Source organism: Alosa alosa, chromosome 10 (genome assembly GCF_017589495.1).
Source record: "Alosa alosa isolate M-15738 ecotype Scorff River chromosome 10, AALO_Geno_1.1, whole genome shotgun sequence".
Classification (NCBI taxonomy): domain Eukaryota; kingdom Metazoa; phylum Chordata; class Actinopteri; order Clupeiformes; family Clupeidae; genus Alosa; species Alosa alosa.
In genome coordinates, this window is record NC_063198.1 from 16,342,279 (window position 1) to 16,363,688 (window position 21,410).

Consider the following 21,410-nt stretch of genomic DNA (forward strand, 5'->3'; position numbering starts at 1 on the left):
TTTGGCTAAGGTGTATGGCAACATTGAAACAGCATAGCAGGGTCAAATTACCGTTGCCGCTTCCATTGTCATCTTATTGTGAAGAGATAAGAATCACACTCAGACAAATCGTTTAATTAATCTATTAAAAAGAAAGCATCAGCCATTTTGATAGAAGGCACAATTATTTTCTTTTATTTTTTTTATTTGTTTTAGCCTTTTACTCTCTACACCAAGTAATTTTTTTAGAAGGATAACAAAAAGGCTAATACAATCATGCAATAACAGTAAAACAGTGCTAAATGCATAAAATGTTGTGTCTTATAGACAATTCCTTCCAAATCAATACCAATTCATGACAACGACTCAAAACTTTGACTAACTGATTTATTGGTTAGTCATGTAGGCCTACATGTCTATGGTTTCATACATACACACTATAACAGGATAATAACATGGCATGCAATATTGCAGTGCTCAGTTGAATTTTTTGCTTTGACACAGTAAGCCATCACCAGTCATAAATAACAACGCCCTTTCCAAAGTTTTTGTTCACTTATTCTTCTATGGCAGTTAGTGTTTAACAAGCTCTTAATAAACAAAATGCTGCATCTGTATGCACTGGATAGAACCGTGGTTTTAGGCACTCATGGAAGAGAATAAATCCTTAAGCAACACAATTCAGCATCTTTGATTTTTTTAACCTATTCTTGTAACAGCATGTGACAGTGACTAATTAAGGCATTAATTACTAAAATCAAGAAGATGGCGAAGAAGATAAAATCAGAATAAAAATATGGATTACTATACTGTTTGGGTTATGGACACTAAATTGATTAATTTATTGAATTGGGTGATGGGCATGACAATTATTAAGCCACAAAATACTACACTATTTACTGATTTGTTTCACAAGGTTGAGTTCTGATTTTGCCTAAGATATGCAAGCATATCAGTATTAAGGAGTGAATGCCTCAATAGTCAGTTTGTACTACAATTGTAATGTGATAAACAAAAAAAAAAAAAAAAAAAAAACACATAGTAAATGCTGCATAGGAAACAACGCCACAACCAAAACCGGTAAGGTCACTGAAAGAGTTTGAGGTAAAAGTGTTTTCTGTGTACAGTCAACTTGAAACAAATCCTTGATATCACATAGTAGACATGTAAAGCTCATGATGATTACTCAATTACTATATCCTATCATACTGGTTATTCAACATTATTTCTTCAGACAACTTCAAACACAAATGGCACTAGTGGTTCAATTACCCTGTGTGTTTACTTACAGTAAATTGAAATTTGCTAAATTAAACAGAAATTCTTTAGTTTTAATTGACTGGAGTCCATTGTGGGTTTGATACCCTGATAGAGCACTGAAGAAAACTGCTAAATTTGATAAACAAGCTCTAACCTTTGCTAAATAGATACAAAAGAGAGAACAGTAGTGTAAAGAAAGAATAGTAGTAGAGAGTTTGTGTAGTGAAAACTATACATTACACCAATATCATATCATCAATATCATATCATCATATTCATTTACATATTCAAGAGTAAATACTTTTGGAGGAAGCACTGACCACAAGCATTGGCCCATAAATTACATCACGACACAACAGCAAGTGGCAGGGTAATCATCGGCACTAACTCTCGACTCATTCCCAAACACATAGAAAAGGTGGGTGCCGCCTTTCCATTTGTAGGCCACCTTGGTAATAGGAATCAATTCAATTGTGTGTTGCTGAAAGAAAAGAGCAAACAGGTGTCTTATTTTAAATGAAGAGTTGAAGAGTCAAAACATAAACCATGTGCGCAAAGACTGATACTATTCAGTGGTAGTCTAACAGGAAATTCAATGTGTGTGTGTGTGTGTGTGTGTGTGTGCGTGCGTGCGCATGTGCGTGTGTGTTGGTTTTTAAGAGAAAGAAAGAGATAGAGGGGTAAATAGTTAGGAGCTGACCTGCTGATGGATGCGTGCTGACTGTGAGAATTTGCTTTGGTGCTCCCTGACCATCCTCTCAGATGCCTGAGCCAAGTTGGGATCTGGGAAGCCAAGCACTGGGTACACCTACGTTGGATACATCATGTTAGGCCTACGTTAAAGCTACTGGACTATGCTCAACTATAGACCTTGCCCAAAAAACTAGTGGAAAAGGCAATTCTGGTGCACAAAAGTTTACACACCATTCTGAGAAAACACTAAAAAACAATAACAACAGTACAAATACAGTACAAAATACAACAATATTTCTTTCCAAATATTTTAGGTACTACGTTAAATTATTGACATTTACAAAACATTAAAGGAAAATTCCGGTATTTAGCACTCTGAGTCCCTTTTCTGGTTTGTTTTGGATGAACTAGAGTGGTGGACACCGACATTTTGACGATTGATATTTGATTTTAATAATCAACGAACACCACTACCCACTCGGTGAGTTGCACAGTTTTGAAAACGAACGTTAAGGGTTGTTTTAAGGACATGTTTGTGCATGCCTGTAGGCAGCCACTCCGAAGCAGTAAAGGCGATTCAAAACGAGTCAGAAAAGTCGAAACAGGACCAATCGTCAAAATTTCGGTGTCCACCACTCTAGTTCATCCAAAACAAACCAGAAAAGGGACTCAAAGTGCTAATACCAGAATTTTCCTTTAATTTCATTATGCTATACTTTGCTATTTCAAACGGTTAAATTCTTATTGAAAAGAAATGAAAACAAACCAATCTCTGTCTCTAGCTAGGTCATTTTTTCCTCTATTTCCTACCATGTACTGAGTGTCGTGAAAGAGCTTCTTTCCAGTTACTGAAGTGAGGTTCCCAATCTGAATACCGCTAGACTGCTGAGCCACATAATCTTCCAGGTTGTTCTTCCTGGAAAGCACAATGGACCACTTGTTAGCATCACTTAAAAGGGCCATCAGGCAAGTGTTATTTAAATAAACTCCTGGTGTATTTACAAACTTTTCAATGCCTCGTTTTATGAGTAAAGAACATAGTTGTACTACTGTAGAAGTTTCGTACCATTCAGGGCATTATTAGTGGGATAATTTACGAGATAAAAGTTGGTACCATTACGACTGCAGAAACTCATTAGTTTCTGACAGCGCTACTCGACCAGGGTTCGACCAAGGGAAAACAGGTTCTGGGAGGGTGTTTGGCTCGGGGTCATGGTGCAAAGGACCCTAGGGTGAAATTACTCCGAACCATCGCTTTAAAGTTATCATCTGCAATTCTGGCAAAAGGTTGTTGATATTTAGCATAGTGCAGTTATTTTACTTTAACCTTTAGGCTTTTTCCTTTTAAGTGAGGTTTCAAACTCATTTTGATGCTACAATGACTTATAATACACATAAATGTAAGTTTTTTTAAACACACATAAATGCTTTAATGAACCATTTAAAGGCTCACTCCATTAAAATAAACTTTTTAACCTTTTTCACATTTCTGGTTTAGATGAGCAGTGTGCTTGTTGACCTTTCAGAATAACGAATCAGAGCAGCCTCTGATTGTTGTGTGACAAGGGATGGAACCCAATCCTCACTGATTACCGGGGTGGAGTTTTCCAAACCATGTCTAGGAGGCATCTGCACATTTAGCTTTGCAAGACAAGCAGGTTAATGGCTGTTGTTGGCTGGCTTACATTAACATAACTTTGTTAGTCATTTGGTAATGTTATCAAACCGTGTTGTCTAGCAGGTGGAGTTGTATAAGGTGTCGGGGGCAGGGGCAATTAGCTCCTCACATGGTGATGAGGCAGAGGGAGCAGACCGAGTCAAGGCCATGAAGGGATTTTATTTCAATAGAAAAACTAAGATGAGTTTTTAAGGGTTAATCGATGGCTGGAGTGCATCTTTAATGACTCACCCTAAAACATTTGCCATGTTAATTTATTTGTTACAAACCATACCATTTTTAATATAATCAAAGTCTTGTTGCTACGTAAACTCAAACTTTATAGTGACTAACTCACCATGTAACCTTGAGGTTGATGAACATCAGTATCTGCCTCGTCCCCTCACAGGTTTCACACTTCTGCAGTCCCTTCCCACCGCAATCAGTACAGCTGTGGGCCACCAGGACAATGTTATCGCATTTTAACTGTGTGTGTGTGTGTGTGTGTGTGTGAGAGTGAGAGAGGTATCTCACTGCTCTTTTCCTGTTCCACTGCAGTCCTCGCACGCTTCCTGAAACCTCTTTCCACTGCCATCACATCTATTGCATTGTTTCTGAAGGACAGTGAGATTATATTAAAGAACACAACAATGTTTTGAGAGGATACATAAGAGGATACATACCCTCTATGGACCCTTTCAACAAGGTAAACAAAAACAATGCTTGAACGTTCTATTTGGGCCCCAATCTACTTCCTCTGCATTAAGATAACATATGGAATGTTAAAAAGGAAGTCTTGTGGGGCCAACTATGATGCTGATAATGGAACTCTCTTGAAAGGGTCCATTCTCTGTGCATGCAACAACCCATTCTGACACACCCACTGTTAGCCTAGCTGGACATACCTGGCCAGAGCCAGTGCACACGTCACACCGGGTTTGTCCCGTCTCTTGGCAGACGTGGCAGCCCTGAGGAAGCCACAGATAGATTTAGATTGTGTTAAATATATGATGTCATGTCAGCAGGGAAACTATCTCAAACAGCCTGGTGCCTCACTTCAGACACAGTCCCTAAGAACTTTAAAGGAGAACTCCGGTCTAAAGGCTGATATATGCTTATATTTATGCGTATAAGTATATACTCTTTTGATCCCGTGAGGGAAATTTGGTCTCTGCATTTATCCCAATCAGTGGATTAGTGAAACACACTCAGCACACAGTGAACACACAGTGAGGTGAAGCACACACTAATCCCGATGCAGTGAGCTGCCTGCAACAACAGCGGCGCTCGGGGAGCAGTGAGGGGTTAGGTGCTTTGCTTAAGGGCACTTCAGCCGTGCCTACTGGTCCGTGTTAGAACCGGCAACCCTCCGGTTACAAGTTCGAAGCGCTAACCAGTAGGCCACGGCTGCCCGGATGCTTCTGCGTCGAATCGACTGTGTAGCCCCGCAGACCCCTCTGCGTCCCCGCGAACCCCCTTCAGAGCCCTCCGCCGTAGCTCGATGTGCACCGATGTAGCTCCATTTGCACCGATGTAGCTCGGTGTGCACTCTCGCAAGGACTGTGATTGGTCAACTCGTCCTGTGTGTTGATAGTAGGGGTGGGCGATATGGACAAAAAATAATATCTCGATATTTTTTGTGATTTTGACGATACCGATAATTAGTCGATATCCTTTAAAAAAATGTTTTTGTTAAAGTCTGAGTTACTTTACAGCTTATTATTTATGAATAGCATCATTACAAAAATAACCAATAACCTAACCTGTGACTTTTTAACTTAATCAACCAATGCATTGTCACTCTATGACACATTTCCAATTCTGCCCCTACTTGTGTGTGTGGCAATGACATGGTCTAGCCAGCTACATGAGAGAAGATGAATAGGCCTAACAGTTTCCCAAGAGAAAGTCTGAAGCTGAAGTTCCTTTCAAACCTTTACATAGGATTCACTGTAAAATTAAGAGCAGACCAACAGAGTAGCTTACATCTCAGTTATTTCCTTCTATGTTTTGTTTTAGAGCAATCACGTAGGCTAGCATTCCAAGTTACAGAATAGAAACTAATGCGTTAGCTTATGGCTAATGTATATGAGAAATCCCATAGAGATGCTAACGTTAGCATAATCGGTAAACATAGATATTTACAGCGAACTTCAGTCCATTTACAAAATAGTTACTTGATAATAGTTCTTTGTTTACAACTGACTATTAAAATACTCAAAGGCTAATGTTTTCTCTCCATATAATACCGTGTAGGAAAAAAACGTGACTGTCTCATCAATGCTACTTGAACAGAAGTAGCCACATAAAATCCCAAGTAGGCTACTCTCACTGCACAAAATAAACATTAGGCTGCATGGGACAACGTTGTGACCCACTAGTGATCACGTGACACTTGCTCTGCTGCACTTCTCCCGCATAGCCTACCTCCTGGGAATGTATGAGTCTTCCGTGCGTTATTTCGAGTGTTTTTTCCCCATAAGTAATTTAAATACTCGATAATGTCAATTTGCACATTGTTAAAACAACAATGACGATATTATCGCAGACGATATATATCGCCCACCCCTAGTTGATAGTCGGTGTTTCAAGCAGCCTTCTGTGGGGAGTAGCAACATGCTAGTTTACGGACATAAGCTTTGCAAATAAACTCAGACATATTTTGGTTACAATGACGGGGTTATCCGTTTGTAAATTGTCTATATGTCAGTAACATTTTGAAATTAGCACTTCGCCAGCAAGCAGTAGGCTACTGCCAGTACAGTACTGTGTCTATTTCTCAATACTTTTTACAAAATCTAAGCAAGAAAAGGCCTAACAAATATTTTAACACGACAGTCTATAGAGTTTGCCATTCTGAGTACCGTTTCAGTGGTGAGTGACACAGACACAGGCGACACCGAACTTCGAAGCTACATACCCTCTAGTTATGGAGGTGAAATGCACCGTGATGCAAAGCAACCCCGACGCAGAACTCTGAAAGGGTCACGACGTAGGAGAGACAGCGTAGCTATAGCGTGGAGTTGACACAGAAGCATGCTGCAGGCTTAAGGAGTGGACCACCTAGTGTATAGGGTCTATTTTAGGATGATGACGAGCCACTGACTATGCTCAACTTTATTGTCATTGTGCAGAGTACAAGTACAGAGACAACGAAATGCAGTTTGCATCTAACCAGAAGTGCAAAAAAAGCAGAAACGTGCAATGTGATATACAAAGTATACAGGTGGTGCATAGACAGGTCAAGAAATATGGTGCAGTGCAGGCAGTAGTATTTGGTGCTACAGCATATGCCAGACCAAGCTCTGTAGTGTTTGATCAACGAAAAATACTGTCTCCACGGCTTATTTGATGTGTTTAAAAGGAACCATATGTAAGATGTGGCCAAAACTGGTACTGCAATCACTTTCAAATTACTGTAGAGCGTGTATCCCCTCCCCCTCCCCCCTGACTTTAGGTTGCCAACCCGGATGCCGGATGCCAACCCGGATGCCAACACTATTGACTTTGTGATTAGTAGATAGGTAGAGGGTAGCGCCAAAGATTGTTAAGGCGGAGCAAGATACTTCGTCGTAGTTCATGTCTATGGGCGCGAAATGGGGATCGAATCCTGTCTGCATAAAGAGGCGTGTCGATGACGTATTGACGAGCGTACGTTGCAACCGGCCAACAGCAGCTGCATAAATAACCGGCGCACACCTGATATAAGGTTGATTTTCTCCAGACTGGAATGCTCAAAAATGCTAAAAATGTACCTGAAATGTTCAGAAGGGTTTGAGGATCATGAAAACGTGCCCGAAATTCACATTCCTAACTCTATAGAACCAAGACCTTAGCATATGTGGTGAAATTCTGAGCTATGCCCATAGACTTCAATGGAGCAGTCGCTGCCTCTGCTCTGCATAAAGGGGGATTTTGACCCCCCCTCGTGCGATCCGGGTTCCCGGAAGTGGCTCCTGATGAAACATCTTGCTCCGCCTTAATAATCTTTGGTAGCGCATCAGGCCAAAACACAACATGACATGACAAAACACAACATCAACATCAGTTGAGGACTGCAACTTCACTTTTTAAATGACAATATCCTGGCCAGACTACTGTTGGTGTCAGTGATGTAAGTATTTCAAATGAACATGATTTCTTAATGTCTAGTGACATATCAGGGCCATTTTATGATTATTTGAAATACATTTCTTACATACAGTTCCTTTAATGCAGAAAAACACCTTTGGGTCAGTTTTCGCGCTAAACAGACTATCTTCAGACTATCGGTTTAGATCGCTAAAAGAGGGCACTTGGTTTTACATAGGGTACCTTCACAGAGGCAGTGTTGGGCACTTTTATGTTTTCCTCATGGTCTTTAAACAGGGCAGGCGTCTGCACTTGAATAGCCCAGGGAGGTGGGGCCGGTTGCAAGCCAACATCCACAGTTTGACCTGGTCAAATCAAGAAAATACAGGAGGAAGGGAGACACAGTGGAGAGAGAGAGAGAGAGTCACTTATTTTATGCACACATTTTAGTAGTCCTCTCATAGACAAACAGAGATAGAGAAAGCGAGTGAAAGAAAAAAAACATGGATGGAGATCACAATATACCTGTAAATGCTTCAGTTTTCCACTCAGTGGTTCTGGATTCAGTGAAGGTCTCCAGCCGATACTGCAAGAGGAGACAACAGCAGAGTTGAACTGATGCGTTTTAATATGCCACTTTGGAACGCACTTCTTTTTGGAACGAATTACACACTAATTTAAGAGGAAATCTCAACTTTTTGAAGTTGTGTTCAGAGAAAATTTAGAAGTTAAGCAAAGCTAGTAGCACTTTACAGATGATGCCCAGGTACCCGATAAGTGTTGAATGCCTCCATGTTGGTTATGACTCCGTCCTTAGCAGGGGCTTTGCTCCAGCAGCAGTTGCTGCCGGCAAACTCCAGAAAGGCTGCCTGTGCTGCTTCCTCTGTGATTGCAGGGATGCTAAAACACAAAACTGTCTTTAGCAAGGTCAAAGAAATTACATGTTTCAGAGGGTGAGTACCTTTACATGGACATTGATATTCCAATATTAACCTGATTAAGACAATGTTCCGAATAAGACGCCGCCATGTAAACAGCATTTTCTGATTGTCTTAACCCGGATAAGGTCATAATATGAATAAGCAATAATCAAATTAAGACATGGAGTATTCTGATATTTAGTCGCATAACATGCTATTAGAATTTCCGGTGCAGAAACTTCTATGGAATCAACCGTCTTTGCTAGCAATAATCGGACTATGCTGTGTTATATGTAAACATGAATATAAATGGAATATTCTATCAACAACTAATGTAAACCACATAATCACAATATTATCTTATTCTGAATAAGGTCAATAGTCGGAATATTAATGTCCATGTGAAAGTAGTTAAGAAGAACATGTCTGTCATGTGGAGTCTGTGAATTTAATTTGGGGCCAGTGGAGTCTGTGATTGTAATTGTATGCACTATGCAGTGCTGTGGTTTGTCCAGTCCATGAACATGTAGAACTAGCTTCCACAGTACCATATTACCAGCTAGCCAGAACCCAAATATAACACATATGAAAAATAAAAGACATTCTGGCAAGCCTTTCATCAGTGCAAGCTGTACGTGCTTTTTCAGCAAAGCTTCTTACTGCTGCTTACACTATGGAGAATAATAACATGCAATATGCGCACGTTTTTTCAAACAACTTTAAGAATTTCTGTGACAATGCTTCGGACATCTCTGCTTCTTCAGGTCACCGAGTACTGTTGGTACGAAAACAAACGGTTTTACCTAGTTCGAGTTGTTACAGCCAGCAGCTAATGCAGCCAGGCAGCTACAGCGCTACACTCTGTGGGCATGTAAATGAGAGCTCACGGACATGCCCCCAGATTGTAGCGCTGTAGCTGCCTGGCTGCTTTAGCTGTTAGCCTGTAGCAACTCAAGCTAGGTAAAACCGTTTGTTTTCGTTTTTTGTACTGACCTCGGGAAATGGGGATTTATGTGAAAACGCACTGGATTTCTCCTTTAATTTAGTAATATTAACTACTCTCATATGAAGAGCACAGCAACAATGAATGCAACTCTGTTAATTGTTAACATAAAGAAAGTATTTTTCCCTTGGACAGGTTGAAAAGCATCAAAATGGTGTAGAAAAAATGAACAAAACAATGGTGAGTAAGACCATAATCAGTAATGACTCTTACTTCCAGTCAATCTGCTCAGGCTGAGTATCTGGTGTTGGCACTGGATGAAGAGGAGCAGGAGGAGGGATATATCCACCTGCCAAAACAAACAACAGCCCACAACAGGTCAACATCAACAAGTGGTAGCCTACTACTACTGCATCTTACAGTATGTCCTTTAAATTAATTCCACTGTGAAAATGCTTTAAACTGGTCCACTGTCTTGCATTAACAACAAAAAAAAAACAGTGTTTGTTTGAAAAAATGCTTTTCTATTTGTAAAGAAATTAATTAATCAAATTATTTGTTTGTAAATAATGGGGTATTTGCAAAACGTGCTCAGTTTGATTGTGACATTGGCAGCTGTTTGTCTATAAATTTTCCATTTTGAAGGTCTGGAAGGGCTTAGGTGATCAAGTTATGTCAATAACCTCCACCATCATCAAACATGTTCTGAATGCCTCTTCTAAAAACCTGATAGGCCTACGGCATGGACAGTCCACCTTACTGTGATCACAGAATTGTTTACCCACCTCTTATTTTACCACTACATTCCTGGTCTTGAAATATTCACAGGAATCCATAGGAATTAAATATTCATGTTGTTTTATCCAATATTAGTTGTATAGTCCATCTTATACACACCCATGAAGCCAACAAATAAAATGCAAAAAGAGACTTTTGTATAATTATTCCATTTTGTGTAGTCATTATCAGAACCTGACCTGGCCTACCAATCCAAATAGTCTACAAGAAACTACAGAAATGCATAGTTTTATTGTCAGTATGCATTTTGGGTAACCAAAAATTGATCACACTTCTTAGTCTATTTCATTCTAAGAAAGGACCAAATAAGGAGCCATTTTGGAGGTTAGTGGTGGTTATAACAAAGGGATATGGGGGATGGTCTGCCACTTTGTTTAAATGGCCAAGCAGAGAGAGGGAGAAAAGCTCATCTCAGGGTTTGTTCTGGAGAGGTTCTATGATCTGTTTCAGAGGGATCACCAGTGACAAGCAGCAGTCAGATAAACATTTGATGGGGTGTTCATTAACTGCCTTGCTTATGGACACACTCACACACAAACACCAGACACAAACAGATGAACACACACACAAACACGCACACACACACACACAGGCCACGTCTACACGAAAACGATGGTGCCATTTTTTCTTACCGTCTTCACTTTTAACAACCCCTTTGAAAAAAACACACACACACATACACACACACACACAGGCATGTGCAGGCTTGGCCCCTCCTGAATACACATACCTGCCCCTCCAGCCATGAAACCCTCGTAACCAGGCACATTCCCATACACCGGTGGGGCAGTGGGGTTAGGGCCTGGCGGTGCATAGACAGCTAAAAAGGAGAAACAACAAATGAATTGCCCATTTGTATAGCTAAATCCATGAAGCAGTGGGGGAAACATATTTTTTTGCATATTTTACTGTATTATTTCCATTAAACTGTGGATTTGTGCCATTGATGAAGTGGTCAAGTGATGTATAGGCTCAAGTGGTAGCGTTTTGAAGAGTGGGTGCGCACATCGAAAGTAAAGTTTTTCTGCAGGTGCCAGACAATAGTATCAGACAGTAGAAAAAGTGTGGTCTGCACACTGCAACTGCTCCAAAATATAAACTTTATTAATTTAAAAGCAACGTTTCGATCCCCTTGGATCTTCGTCAGGCATGTGGGTAACAGGAGAGTGTGGCCTATATCACATGACCATTCATTCAGCACCCGCCTAGGCAGGGCACCCAAGGGTGCCAATCATCATGACTGACAGGCAGCTCGGCCTATGTGTCAATAATAAAGAAAAAAAGCTATATCAATCAAATATTGTATCAATCAGCATAGGCCTATGTGCAAAGTCATAGTGGCAGAGACTAATATATAGATACAAATATACGCATACATACATACATACATACACACACATGTACACACACACATACAAACACACATATATATACATACATACACACACACACACACACACACACACACACACACACACACACACACACACACATACATTGCATACACATACATATATACAAAATACAGAACAATACATAGTCATCATACATAGTCATTATCCAAAAAGAGAAATCACAGAAAAGGCTTGAGATCAAAATACATATTAAGCCCCTTTGGTGACATAGTGTTTAAGGTGTATATATAAAAAGCCTCTCTTCTTAGGAGTAAGTTGTCGACATCACCACCCCGTCTAGGAATAGTGACCTGTTCGATTCCGATATACTTAAGGGTTGCGAGATTGTGTTTTACTGTATTAAAATGGACTGCCACTGGATTCTTTTCATCTCTGAGCCTTATACTGCTTCTATGTTCAGCAATATGTGTTTTGAGGCATCGTGTTGTCTTTCCAATATAGGCTAAACCACAAGGACATTTGATCATATATATTAAATTTTTTGTATTGCACGTTATGACTCCCTTTATTTTGTGTGCCTTTCCTGTATGTGGATGGTTAAAGGTTTTACATTTATATGTAAAGTTACATTGCGCGCAATTCGCGCATCTGTAATTACCATCAGGAATAGGAGGGAAGAATTGCGGTGCCTTATCTGGTGGTCGGTCTGCTCTGACAACAAGGTTGCGTATATTAGGTGAGCGTTTAAAGACAAAACGTGGGGGTTGCCTGAAAGAAACGTCTTTTAGTGTAGGGTCTGAGCTAAGGATATGCCAGTGTCTTCTCACTATCGCTTCAAACTCTCTACTTAGTGGCGAGTACTGTGTAATGCAGGAGAGTCTCCTATCGTCTTTTTTATTTTTCTTTCTATTTAAGCAATGCTCTTGGTCTGTGTTGCTAAACCTCTCTACTGCATTGTTTATCCATGCTTCTGTATACTCTCGATCTCTAAAGCGCTGGGACATAGAGGCACACTGCACATTATAGTCTTGATCGGAACTGCAAATGCGTCGTATTCTATTAAATTGGCTGATGGGTAGGCTCCGCTTTAGACTAGAGGGGTGGTAGCTTTTCCCATGTAAAATAGTATTCCTGTCTGTAGGCTTTTTATAGAGATCCGTTTTTAACACATCAACGTCTTTGGATATCATAATATCCAAAAAGCTGATTTCCGCATTGTTAAAATCCCCAGTGAATCTCAGATGTTCATTATTGCTATTTAAAAAGTCTTGAAAATCGGAGAGTTCGTTTCCTGTACCCAGCCAAATCAAAAATATGTAATCAATATACCTGCGCCAAAGGACAATCTTGTAAAAGAAGGGGTTGGCAACAGGATTCAAAACAACATTGTGTTCGAAATGGCCCACAAACAGATTTGCATAGTTAGGTGCCATAGTACTTCCCATAGCAGTCCCTTTAATTTGCAAGAAAAAATCATTCTTAAACATGAAGAAATTCTTGGTTAGCACAATCTCAGTCAACATTTTTATGCAATCAACACTGGGGGTCCTGTTTGAATGATGTTCTCTTAAAAAGAAATCAATAGCATTAATGCCCCCATCGTGCGGGATGTTGGTGTATAAAGACTCGACATCAAAAGTGGCCAATAATGTGTTCGCTGGCAGTCTTACTTCTTTAAGAAGTTTGATCATGTCCATAGAGTCTTTTACAAAAGATGGAAGAGTGACAACGTGTGGTTTTAAAAAGAAGTCAATGAATGTAGATATTTTTTCCGTAAGAGATCCAATGCCCGCAATAATGGGCCTCCCAGGAGGCTTCTCGCAGTTTTTATGGATTTTGGGCAATGTGTAGATAACTGGTGTCACTGGATGGTCAACTTTCATGAATTCACTTTCCTTCCTATTTATCTCATTACCCTCAAGGAGACACGTCAAGACATTATGGATCTCTTTTTTAAACATTTCAGTGGGGTTCGACCTTAGTTTTTTTATAGAAAACAGAATTACTTAATTGGCGACTGATTTCTGTGTCATAGTCATGAAAGTCCATTACTACCACTGCTCCACCCTTATCAGCTGGTTTTATCACCACAGTGTTATCTCTATTCAGTTCTTTCAGACCCTCCCTGTGTTCCTTAGTTAGATTATCATGCACTTTATTTTTTCTTTTGGAATACATGGGAAATATCGCTCTCGACCATACGGCAAAAAGTCTCTAAGGAGGCATTCCTATTCTTAGGTGGTAAAAAGGTGGATTTACCTCGAAAGCTGGTCGTGAGACTTTGGTCAGCTGATGGAGTGTTGGGTGACTGTGAGTTACAGGGGGGTGGAGGGCTGACAACAGACTCTGTGTCCATTGGGATTGTATGAGGGTTACTAGAGAAGAATTCCTTTATACGCAAAGTTCAGAACATTTTCTGGAAGTCCACATAGGCATTGAACTCATTACAATAGGTTGTTGGCACGAAAGATAGGCCCTTAAAAGCAAAAATGCAGGAGGGGCAAGAGGACACGGCGGCGGGACGAGGCAGTAGGCCTACATAACCAGGAGCAGCCACCGGTAATTGTGATCAACCTCTCCAGCAAGGCTCTCTCACCAGCTTGCCTTTCAGCTCTTAATAAGGGCCTATCTTTCGTGCCAACAACCTATTGTAATGAGTTCAATGCCTATGTGGACTTCCAGAAATTTTTCCGACCTTTGCGGCCATATCCCTCCACTCGGCGGCCATATACCAACGTTTTATGGGCACTCATCGGGCAGTCTTTGGGTCGAACTGCGCGTGCGCAAGGCTTCACGACACCAATCTTGCTCCAGCGGCGAGATCACAACACATGATTGGCAAGATGTCTTCACAACACACCATATGATTGGCTCAATGTATTCACATCACACCACATGATTGGCTCAATGTATTCACATGTCGACGTTTTGCCGAGGAAGGCGTGGGATGTGTGTAGACAACGGCCATATAGAGAGGGAAAGTAATCTCATCGCCATCTAGTGGTTGCGTTCCTAGAGTTTAGCGGAGGGGATGGGATTTTTTTTTAGAAAAAATATATCTCGGTGCACATTGGGATCTTAATTTAATGCTTTCCATATGTTAGGCACTGGGGTCACCTCTATTGCTTCAAGTGGTCATACCTTATTTTTAGGATCAGTTGAATTGTTTTGAGTTTTTGTCGTAACATGGTGATAACAAACTACAGTTGCATGTGACGTCACAGGTTTGGGCGCTTAATCTCTAACTGATCAATACAGCAATTTGCTTAACTGGCTTACATATTTTTGTAATAACGGAAGGTGATGTAAACCGCGTGGTGATAACCTTTATGTCTGCATAACTGGTGTTGTGCTTCTACTCGCATGAAGAGCTGGCAGTAAGTGTTAAGTGGCAATGCTAACCAGGCTAATAAACAAACCATGCTACCGTGAGTAACGTCGAAGGGTAAAGTCACATCGCTTTGTTGTAGTTCGTTTATGAAACAAAAGGAGCCATTTCGATTTTTTTAAATAAGGCAAAATATGGTCTGACATTTTCACAGTTAGAAGATTATTACTGTATAGACACTGAAAAATATTTTTGGTGGATAAGATCGCTGATTTGGCTTCACAGTTTTTTTTTTTTAAAATAGGTCAATGGGACTTAACATTGGAGCTGCTCTTCGATAGGAACGCAACCACTTGGGGCGCTGGTCTTCACTTTCCCTCGGCGTGACAAACTAGCCCCATACATTTCTATGGAGTATTTTTTAAGTGCCGTGTCTCCACAGTAGAAAGTCTCTGGCCTAATCCTCTGTTTTCAAGCTTGATGGCAAATTTTGCTTAGCCTGACTCATCAACTATCACAAATTATAGTACAAACAATAGTAAAAATCTAGCCAGCTTTACTCAAACAGTATAAAACATGAAAACGTTGCAAGCCAGCAAAAAGTAAACTTCAGAAATGGATTGTAATTATGGAGAAGTTATATATAGGCCATCCATCCTGACACACTTCCATGCATGCAGTTGCCTTGGAAAGCTGTAACTATGCACGCATGTAACATGATAGCAGCTAATGCAGAAATCAAAGCCAAGCCCAAGCCAATTTATTTGCTAGCTCTCAACGTTTGTTTTAAGTAATCCACTATTACACATGAAAACCTTAAAGTAAGAAAAAACTGAAATCTGAAAAAAAAAGAGAAAAGAATTCGTTGGAAGAATAGCCTTGTTATAGGAGTGGTCGTCGTACGGGCATGATGGGCATTGGTAACGGGTAATCAGATAGTCAAAACAGTAGGCGATTACTATTTCTGGTAGCCTACCATATATCAAGGCAAATAAAAGACAAAACAATTATTTTCATGTACATTCCTTATTAATGGGCGACATGCCACCTCTTTGAGAATTAACTTTTTGCCAATTAAGCGATAGCCTATGTCGTGCCTAGTAGGCTCGTAGTAGGCTACGTTACACTAGGCTAAACTGTTCCCAAAGTTATGACAGGCGAGATATGAATATGATTAGGCCTACAAAATGACTCGTTTTCATCATCAATCCAAATATTTTGTTTGGCTAACATGCGACGCAGACGCAGACCACAAGTGTGCCGTTACAATAGAAATCACTACCGTAGGCTATTCTATCATGATTCAAGACTATTGCATGAGTGAGCTCAGAACCATTGGCAAGAAAATGAGATAGTGGACCTACTCACCTCCACCTCCAGGAGTAAACATTATGAAATGATTCTAAAGGCAAGGTCTCACAACAGATTCCAATGCTCGGAAAAGGCTAGGCCACTTAAGGCTGGAATGTAGCTCCGCCTTAACAATCTTTGGTAGCACTAGCCCCTAGTGGATCCGCCTCCAATCGCAATTGAAATATTTGATAAACCATTTTTTTCAATCCACAGCAGTGCATACAACTGAAATAAAATGTATTTGACATGGGATAGAAGTCACAGACTTATCAGTAAATGATATAAATATGTCTGATCATCATTGTGTATCTTTTAATATAGTACTACATACTCCAAAAATTCATCCCGAAATTGCAATCAAATCGCGACTCTTGGACATTAGAGCAGAACAGCAGTTCATAGCTCTTATAGACTCCATAAATTTAGATATTTTACATCATCCCATTGATCAAATGGTAGAGGCTCTCAATCGTGAATTAGGCGCTCTGCTTGACAGAGTGGCACCCTTAAAGACTAAAAAAAGACCCTGTAGCAAACTGACACCTTGGATGAACGAAAATATCCATGATCTAAAAAGATCATGTAGGAAAGCTGAGAGAACATGGAGAAAAACTAAGTTACAGGTTCACCGTGCCATTCTAAAAGAAAAAATTGCAAATTATAATAGAGCTATTCGGAATGAGAGGAGGAACCACTTCTCTAAGGTAATTGCTGAAAACAGTGGAAACTCTAGGGTGTTGTTCTCTACCATTGATAGGCTATTGCATCAAACACCTTTTGATACACTCAGTCAGGCATCCTCTCTAAGATGCGAAGAATTTGCAGACTTCTTCAAAAACAAAGTCATTTCTATAAGGGAGGCTATTGGTAACACAAGTAATATGTTTGATAGTACACCCAAAAACAGCCCCCCCAAAATTAAGGTCCTTTAGCACTATTACTCAATCTGAGCTTGGTAAAATTATAACTCAAACCGCTCCTCAACATGTGTTTTAGATCCAATCCCTACTACATTCCTCAAAAAAAGTATATGATGGCTTAGCTCCCTTTTTTCTCAAGGTAATAAATACCTCATTAGAAACAGGTATATTTCCAACTGCTTTTAAAACCGCTGTTGTGAAACCTTTACTTAAAAAAGTCAAATCTTGACCATACCAATCTGAGCAACTACAGGCCTATATCAAATCTATCGTTTTTTGAGCAAAGTACTTGAAAAAGTTGTTTGTAATCAGTTAAATACCTTCCTCAATGAAAACAGTATCCTTGAAAAATTCCAATCAGGTTTTAGATCAAATCACAGCACAGAAACGGCTCTAGTAAAAATAGTCAATGATCTCAGACTAGCTACCCGACTCAAACAAAGTCTCAATCCTTATTCTTCTGGATTTGAGTGCGGCATTTGACACCATTGATCATAGCATCCTAATTCACCACCTTGAAGTGGGTGGGTCTCTCTGATAATGCTCTAAACTGATTTCAAACCTACATTACTGGCAGAGATTTTTATATCAGTCTAGGAGATCATGTATCTGAAAAACATGACTTGCCTTTTGGTGTGGCCCAGGGAGCTGCCTTGGTCCCCTGCTATTTTTCTATATATGCTTCCATTGGGAAACGCCATAAGTCAGCATAATGTAAACTTCCACAGCTACGCAGATGATACCCAATTGTATCTTTCTGTGGAGCCAACTAACCCAGATGGCCTTTGCTCCCTCACTGCATGCCTAACCTCCATTAATCAGTGGATGAGCAAAAACTTTTGAAACTAAATGATGACAAAACAGAGGTACTTCTGGTTGGACCAAAACTAAAGCGAGATATTATTCTTAGTAATCTGGGGAACTTGGCACACCAGGTCAAACCAAAAGTAACAAGCCTCGGTGTCATCTTAGATGCAGAGTTAAGTTTTAAGCCCCATATCAGTAAAGTTACTCAGACAGCCTATTTCCACTTGAGAAACATTGCCAAAGTGCGGCCCTTTTTAACTCAACAAGATGCAGAAAAACTAATTCACGCCTTTATCACTAGCAGGTTAGACTACTGCAATGCACTTTTCACTGGTCTTCCCAAAAACATCTAAAGAAATTGGCACTCATACAGAACTCTGCAGCTAGACTTTTAACTAAGACTAAGAAGAGAGAACACATCACCCCTGTGTTGGCTGAACTGCACTGGCTCCCTATTTCCTATAGAATTGATTTTAAGGTTATGTTAATTACTTACAAAGCTCTGAATGGCATAGCACCTTCATATATCTCTGAGCTTTTAATATCTTATCAACCACAAAGGAAACTTAGATCATCCAATTCTAATCTTTTAATCGTACCCAAAGTGCTCCACAAACAAAGTGGAGAAGCTGCGTTTATCCATTATGCCCCCAAACTATGTGTAACAGGGTGGTACCTAGGAAGGGCCAAAGGGGCCAATCACAGTAGCCTGACTACGCCACCCTGAGGCCTAGTGCATCAGGGAATCTTTGAGAGATTGTACTGCTTTGAGGTTCGTAACTACACAGTGGACATGAATTACAGGAAAACAACATTTATTAAGACAAAGGTAGGGAAGTGGAGATCTGAGGGTGGCAACTATGGAAATTCAGACCAATACCATGCAAGCATAAAGAAAGGTTCACCTGTTACACAGCAAAGGTACACAGTAAAGCTACAAGGAATACACCAAAAACATCACACGTGCTTAAACTAGACCCCCCTCAGAGCCACCTCCCTACTAAATAAAGATGAAAGTTACAAACAGAAGGACAAGACAGGCAACACAAAAACCAAACAAAATAACCAAAGCAAAACCAAGACAAGACAAGACAAGACAGCAGCACGACCCATGTTCCCCATCAGCATGACTGCTGCCTAAAAGAACAGAACACAGAAGATTAAACAAAGAACACACCACAATATACATAACATAAAACCACAAATGTCTATGGGGAGACAGCATACCCGACGGTAGCAGGCAGGGGCTACACCAGTGGAGTCTACATTGCTACTGGCTACTGCCCCTCTTAAGTAGCACTCCACTGGCGCCAGATTGCTCAAATGCCTATGCCCCGCCCCCTTCATTAGCACTTCCAGGTGCTATGGGGAAATAGCAGGCAGAGAAGGTCTACCTGCTACATATGGAACACCCTGCCTCTGTACATCAAGCAGGCGAGTTCAGTAAATATTTTTAAAAAAGATCTGAAAACATACCTGTACAGGAAAGCTTTTAGTTAACTCATCTTATCCTGTAGACTACATTTTCAGATTATTCTACATCTGCTACTATTGAGGGGGCAGCCAGCCAGAAGCAGATGGGCTCCCCTATTAAGTCAGGTTCTGCTCAAGGGTTTCTTCCTGGAATATGGGAGTTTTTCCTTGCCACAGTTGCCATGTGGCGTGCTTGTGGGGGGTAAGAGGGTTAAGGCTGCCAGTCTTATGACGTCATTTTCTATATTTTTGATATGTTGCTGAGTATATCATAAACAGCAAAGAAAAGTGATTGATAATGACTGACTGACTATTATTGTGTTACATGCTTCAAATGTAAAGCACTTTGAGCTGCATTCTGTGTATGAAAGGTGCTATACAAATAAAGCTTTATTATTATTATTATTATTATTATTATTATTATGTTCCATTAGGCAAAGGTATTTGACGTACCATTCAATGTGATTAGGCCTACAATAACTATGTAAGAAATTTGGCATGCCTAGAAGATGACACACCTGTAGCACCTGGACTCTTTCTCTATTTTAGAAAATCCTCCACACCGTCAGATTTTTTTTTTTAGGTTTTGAACTGAGCACTGAAACAAGTTGGATGGGTTGGATATTTGGATAGGCCATCTCATCTTTAGCCCAGATGAGTCCATGATTTCCAAAAATAATGGCAAATTTTGATTGGTCTAACCACAGGACCTTTTTTGATATTACTGTACCTCATACCTAATACAATTTTGGCTGTTGCATGGTAAAGTAGCATTTTTGAACTTTTTGAGTATCAAACTGTGCTCATAGACAATGGTTGTCAGAAGTTTTCCTGAGCCCATTCAATTAATTTCTTTACAGAAACAGGTCTGCAGTGCCATCTGAGGTCTAAAAGACCACGGCCATCTAATATTGTTTTTCAGCTCTATCCCTTGTTTGCAAATATTTATCCGGATTCTCTGAATATTTTATTGATATTACTGTAGATGATGAACTCCCCAAATACTTCATAATTTAATGTTAAGAACCATTAAAATTTTGTTTCATAATTTGTCCACACAGGTTTACACAGAGAGTGATGAATACCCCTACATCTTTACTTCTAAGAGACTCTGCCTCTCCAGGAGGCTCTTTTTCATACCCAGTCATATTGCCAGTTTCCCTGAGTTGTGAAATATTCCTCCTTTTGTTTTCTTTATCATTACACAACTTTTCCAGCATTTTTTGTCCCCGTCCCAGCTTTTTTAAAAACATGTTGCTAGTATCAAATTCAAAATGAACATATATTTTCCATGAAATAGTTAAATTTCTCATTTTCAACATTTAATATGTTGTCTGTGTCCTTTTTGCTGCTAAATATGAGTTTACGAGATTTGCAGATTATTACATTTAGATTTTAATTCACATCTTACACAACGTCCCAACTTTTTCTGATTTGGGGTTGTACTTGGTAGGCTACTATTATGTTCATATACATCTTCAGTCATTATGATTCTGGGAAGTTGTGCTACACAGCTCAGCTAAGACTAATGTGTTTTTATTGTAGCACCATCATTCCAGAGGAGTCGCATGGATCCAACATGTCAAAGCAGGTTCAGCTCATTGGAACAAAGCAGAGACTTGGGGCAAATACCTCAGAGGTCAGGCTTACATTTCAGGCAGTCCTCACACTGTTTTGGTTAACCTTTTCATCCATCTAATTTATTTCCTTATTTCCTGCTCTCTATGTGTCCAATTCCTTTGCCAGTTAGTATTTTGATGATCAAACATTGAGATGGATTATAGAGTCCGTCAACAGTGGTCCAGCCTAATAAAAAGAAACATACTGTAACCGTCTTTCTCTGATCTAGATTT

The 21,410-nt window shown here is 40.0% G+C and overlaps 1 protein-coding gene across 1 annotated transcript; it reads right to left on the reverse strand.

The window, feature by feature from the left end:
- Positions 1–352: 352 nt before the first annotated feature.
- LOC125302221 (protein SSUH2 homolog) lies at positions 353–16,488 on the reverse strand. The gene is made up of 12 exons (XM_048255306.1): positions 16,373–16,488; positions 11,052–11,141; positions 9,797–9,872; positions 8,431–8,560; positions 8,186–8,246; positions 7,904–8,025; positions 4,495–4,557; positions 4,124–4,203; positions 3,948–4,040; positions 2,743–2,848; positions 1,940–2,047; positions 353–1,720 (listed from the first exon to the last, which is right to left on the reverse strand). Exons 1-12 carry the CDS (start codon positions 16,392–16,394, stop codon positions 1,580–1,582), a joined length of 1,092 nt encoding a protein of 363 aa, XP_048111263.1. The 5' UTR covers positions 16,395–16,488; the 3' UTR covers positions 353–1,579.
- Between the last annotated feature and the right edge of the window lie 4,922 nt (positions 16,489–21,410).

What these genes read in the sequence shown, in the direction of transcription:
- LOC125302221 (XM_048255306.1), bottom strand. Translation starts at nt 16,394, where the DNA reads ATGTTTACTCCTGGAGGTGGAG. An exon ending in GTTTACTCCTGGAGGTGGAG is followed by an intron (nt 11,142 to 16,372) that starts GTGAGTAGGTCC and finishes TCTCCTTTTTAG; the next exon opens with CTGTCTATGCACCGCCAGGC. An exon ending in AGGCATTCAACACTTATCGG is followed by an intron (nt 8,247 to 8,430) that starts GTACCTGGGCAT and finishes CTCCTCTTGCAG; the next exon opens with TATCGGCTGGAGACCTTCAC.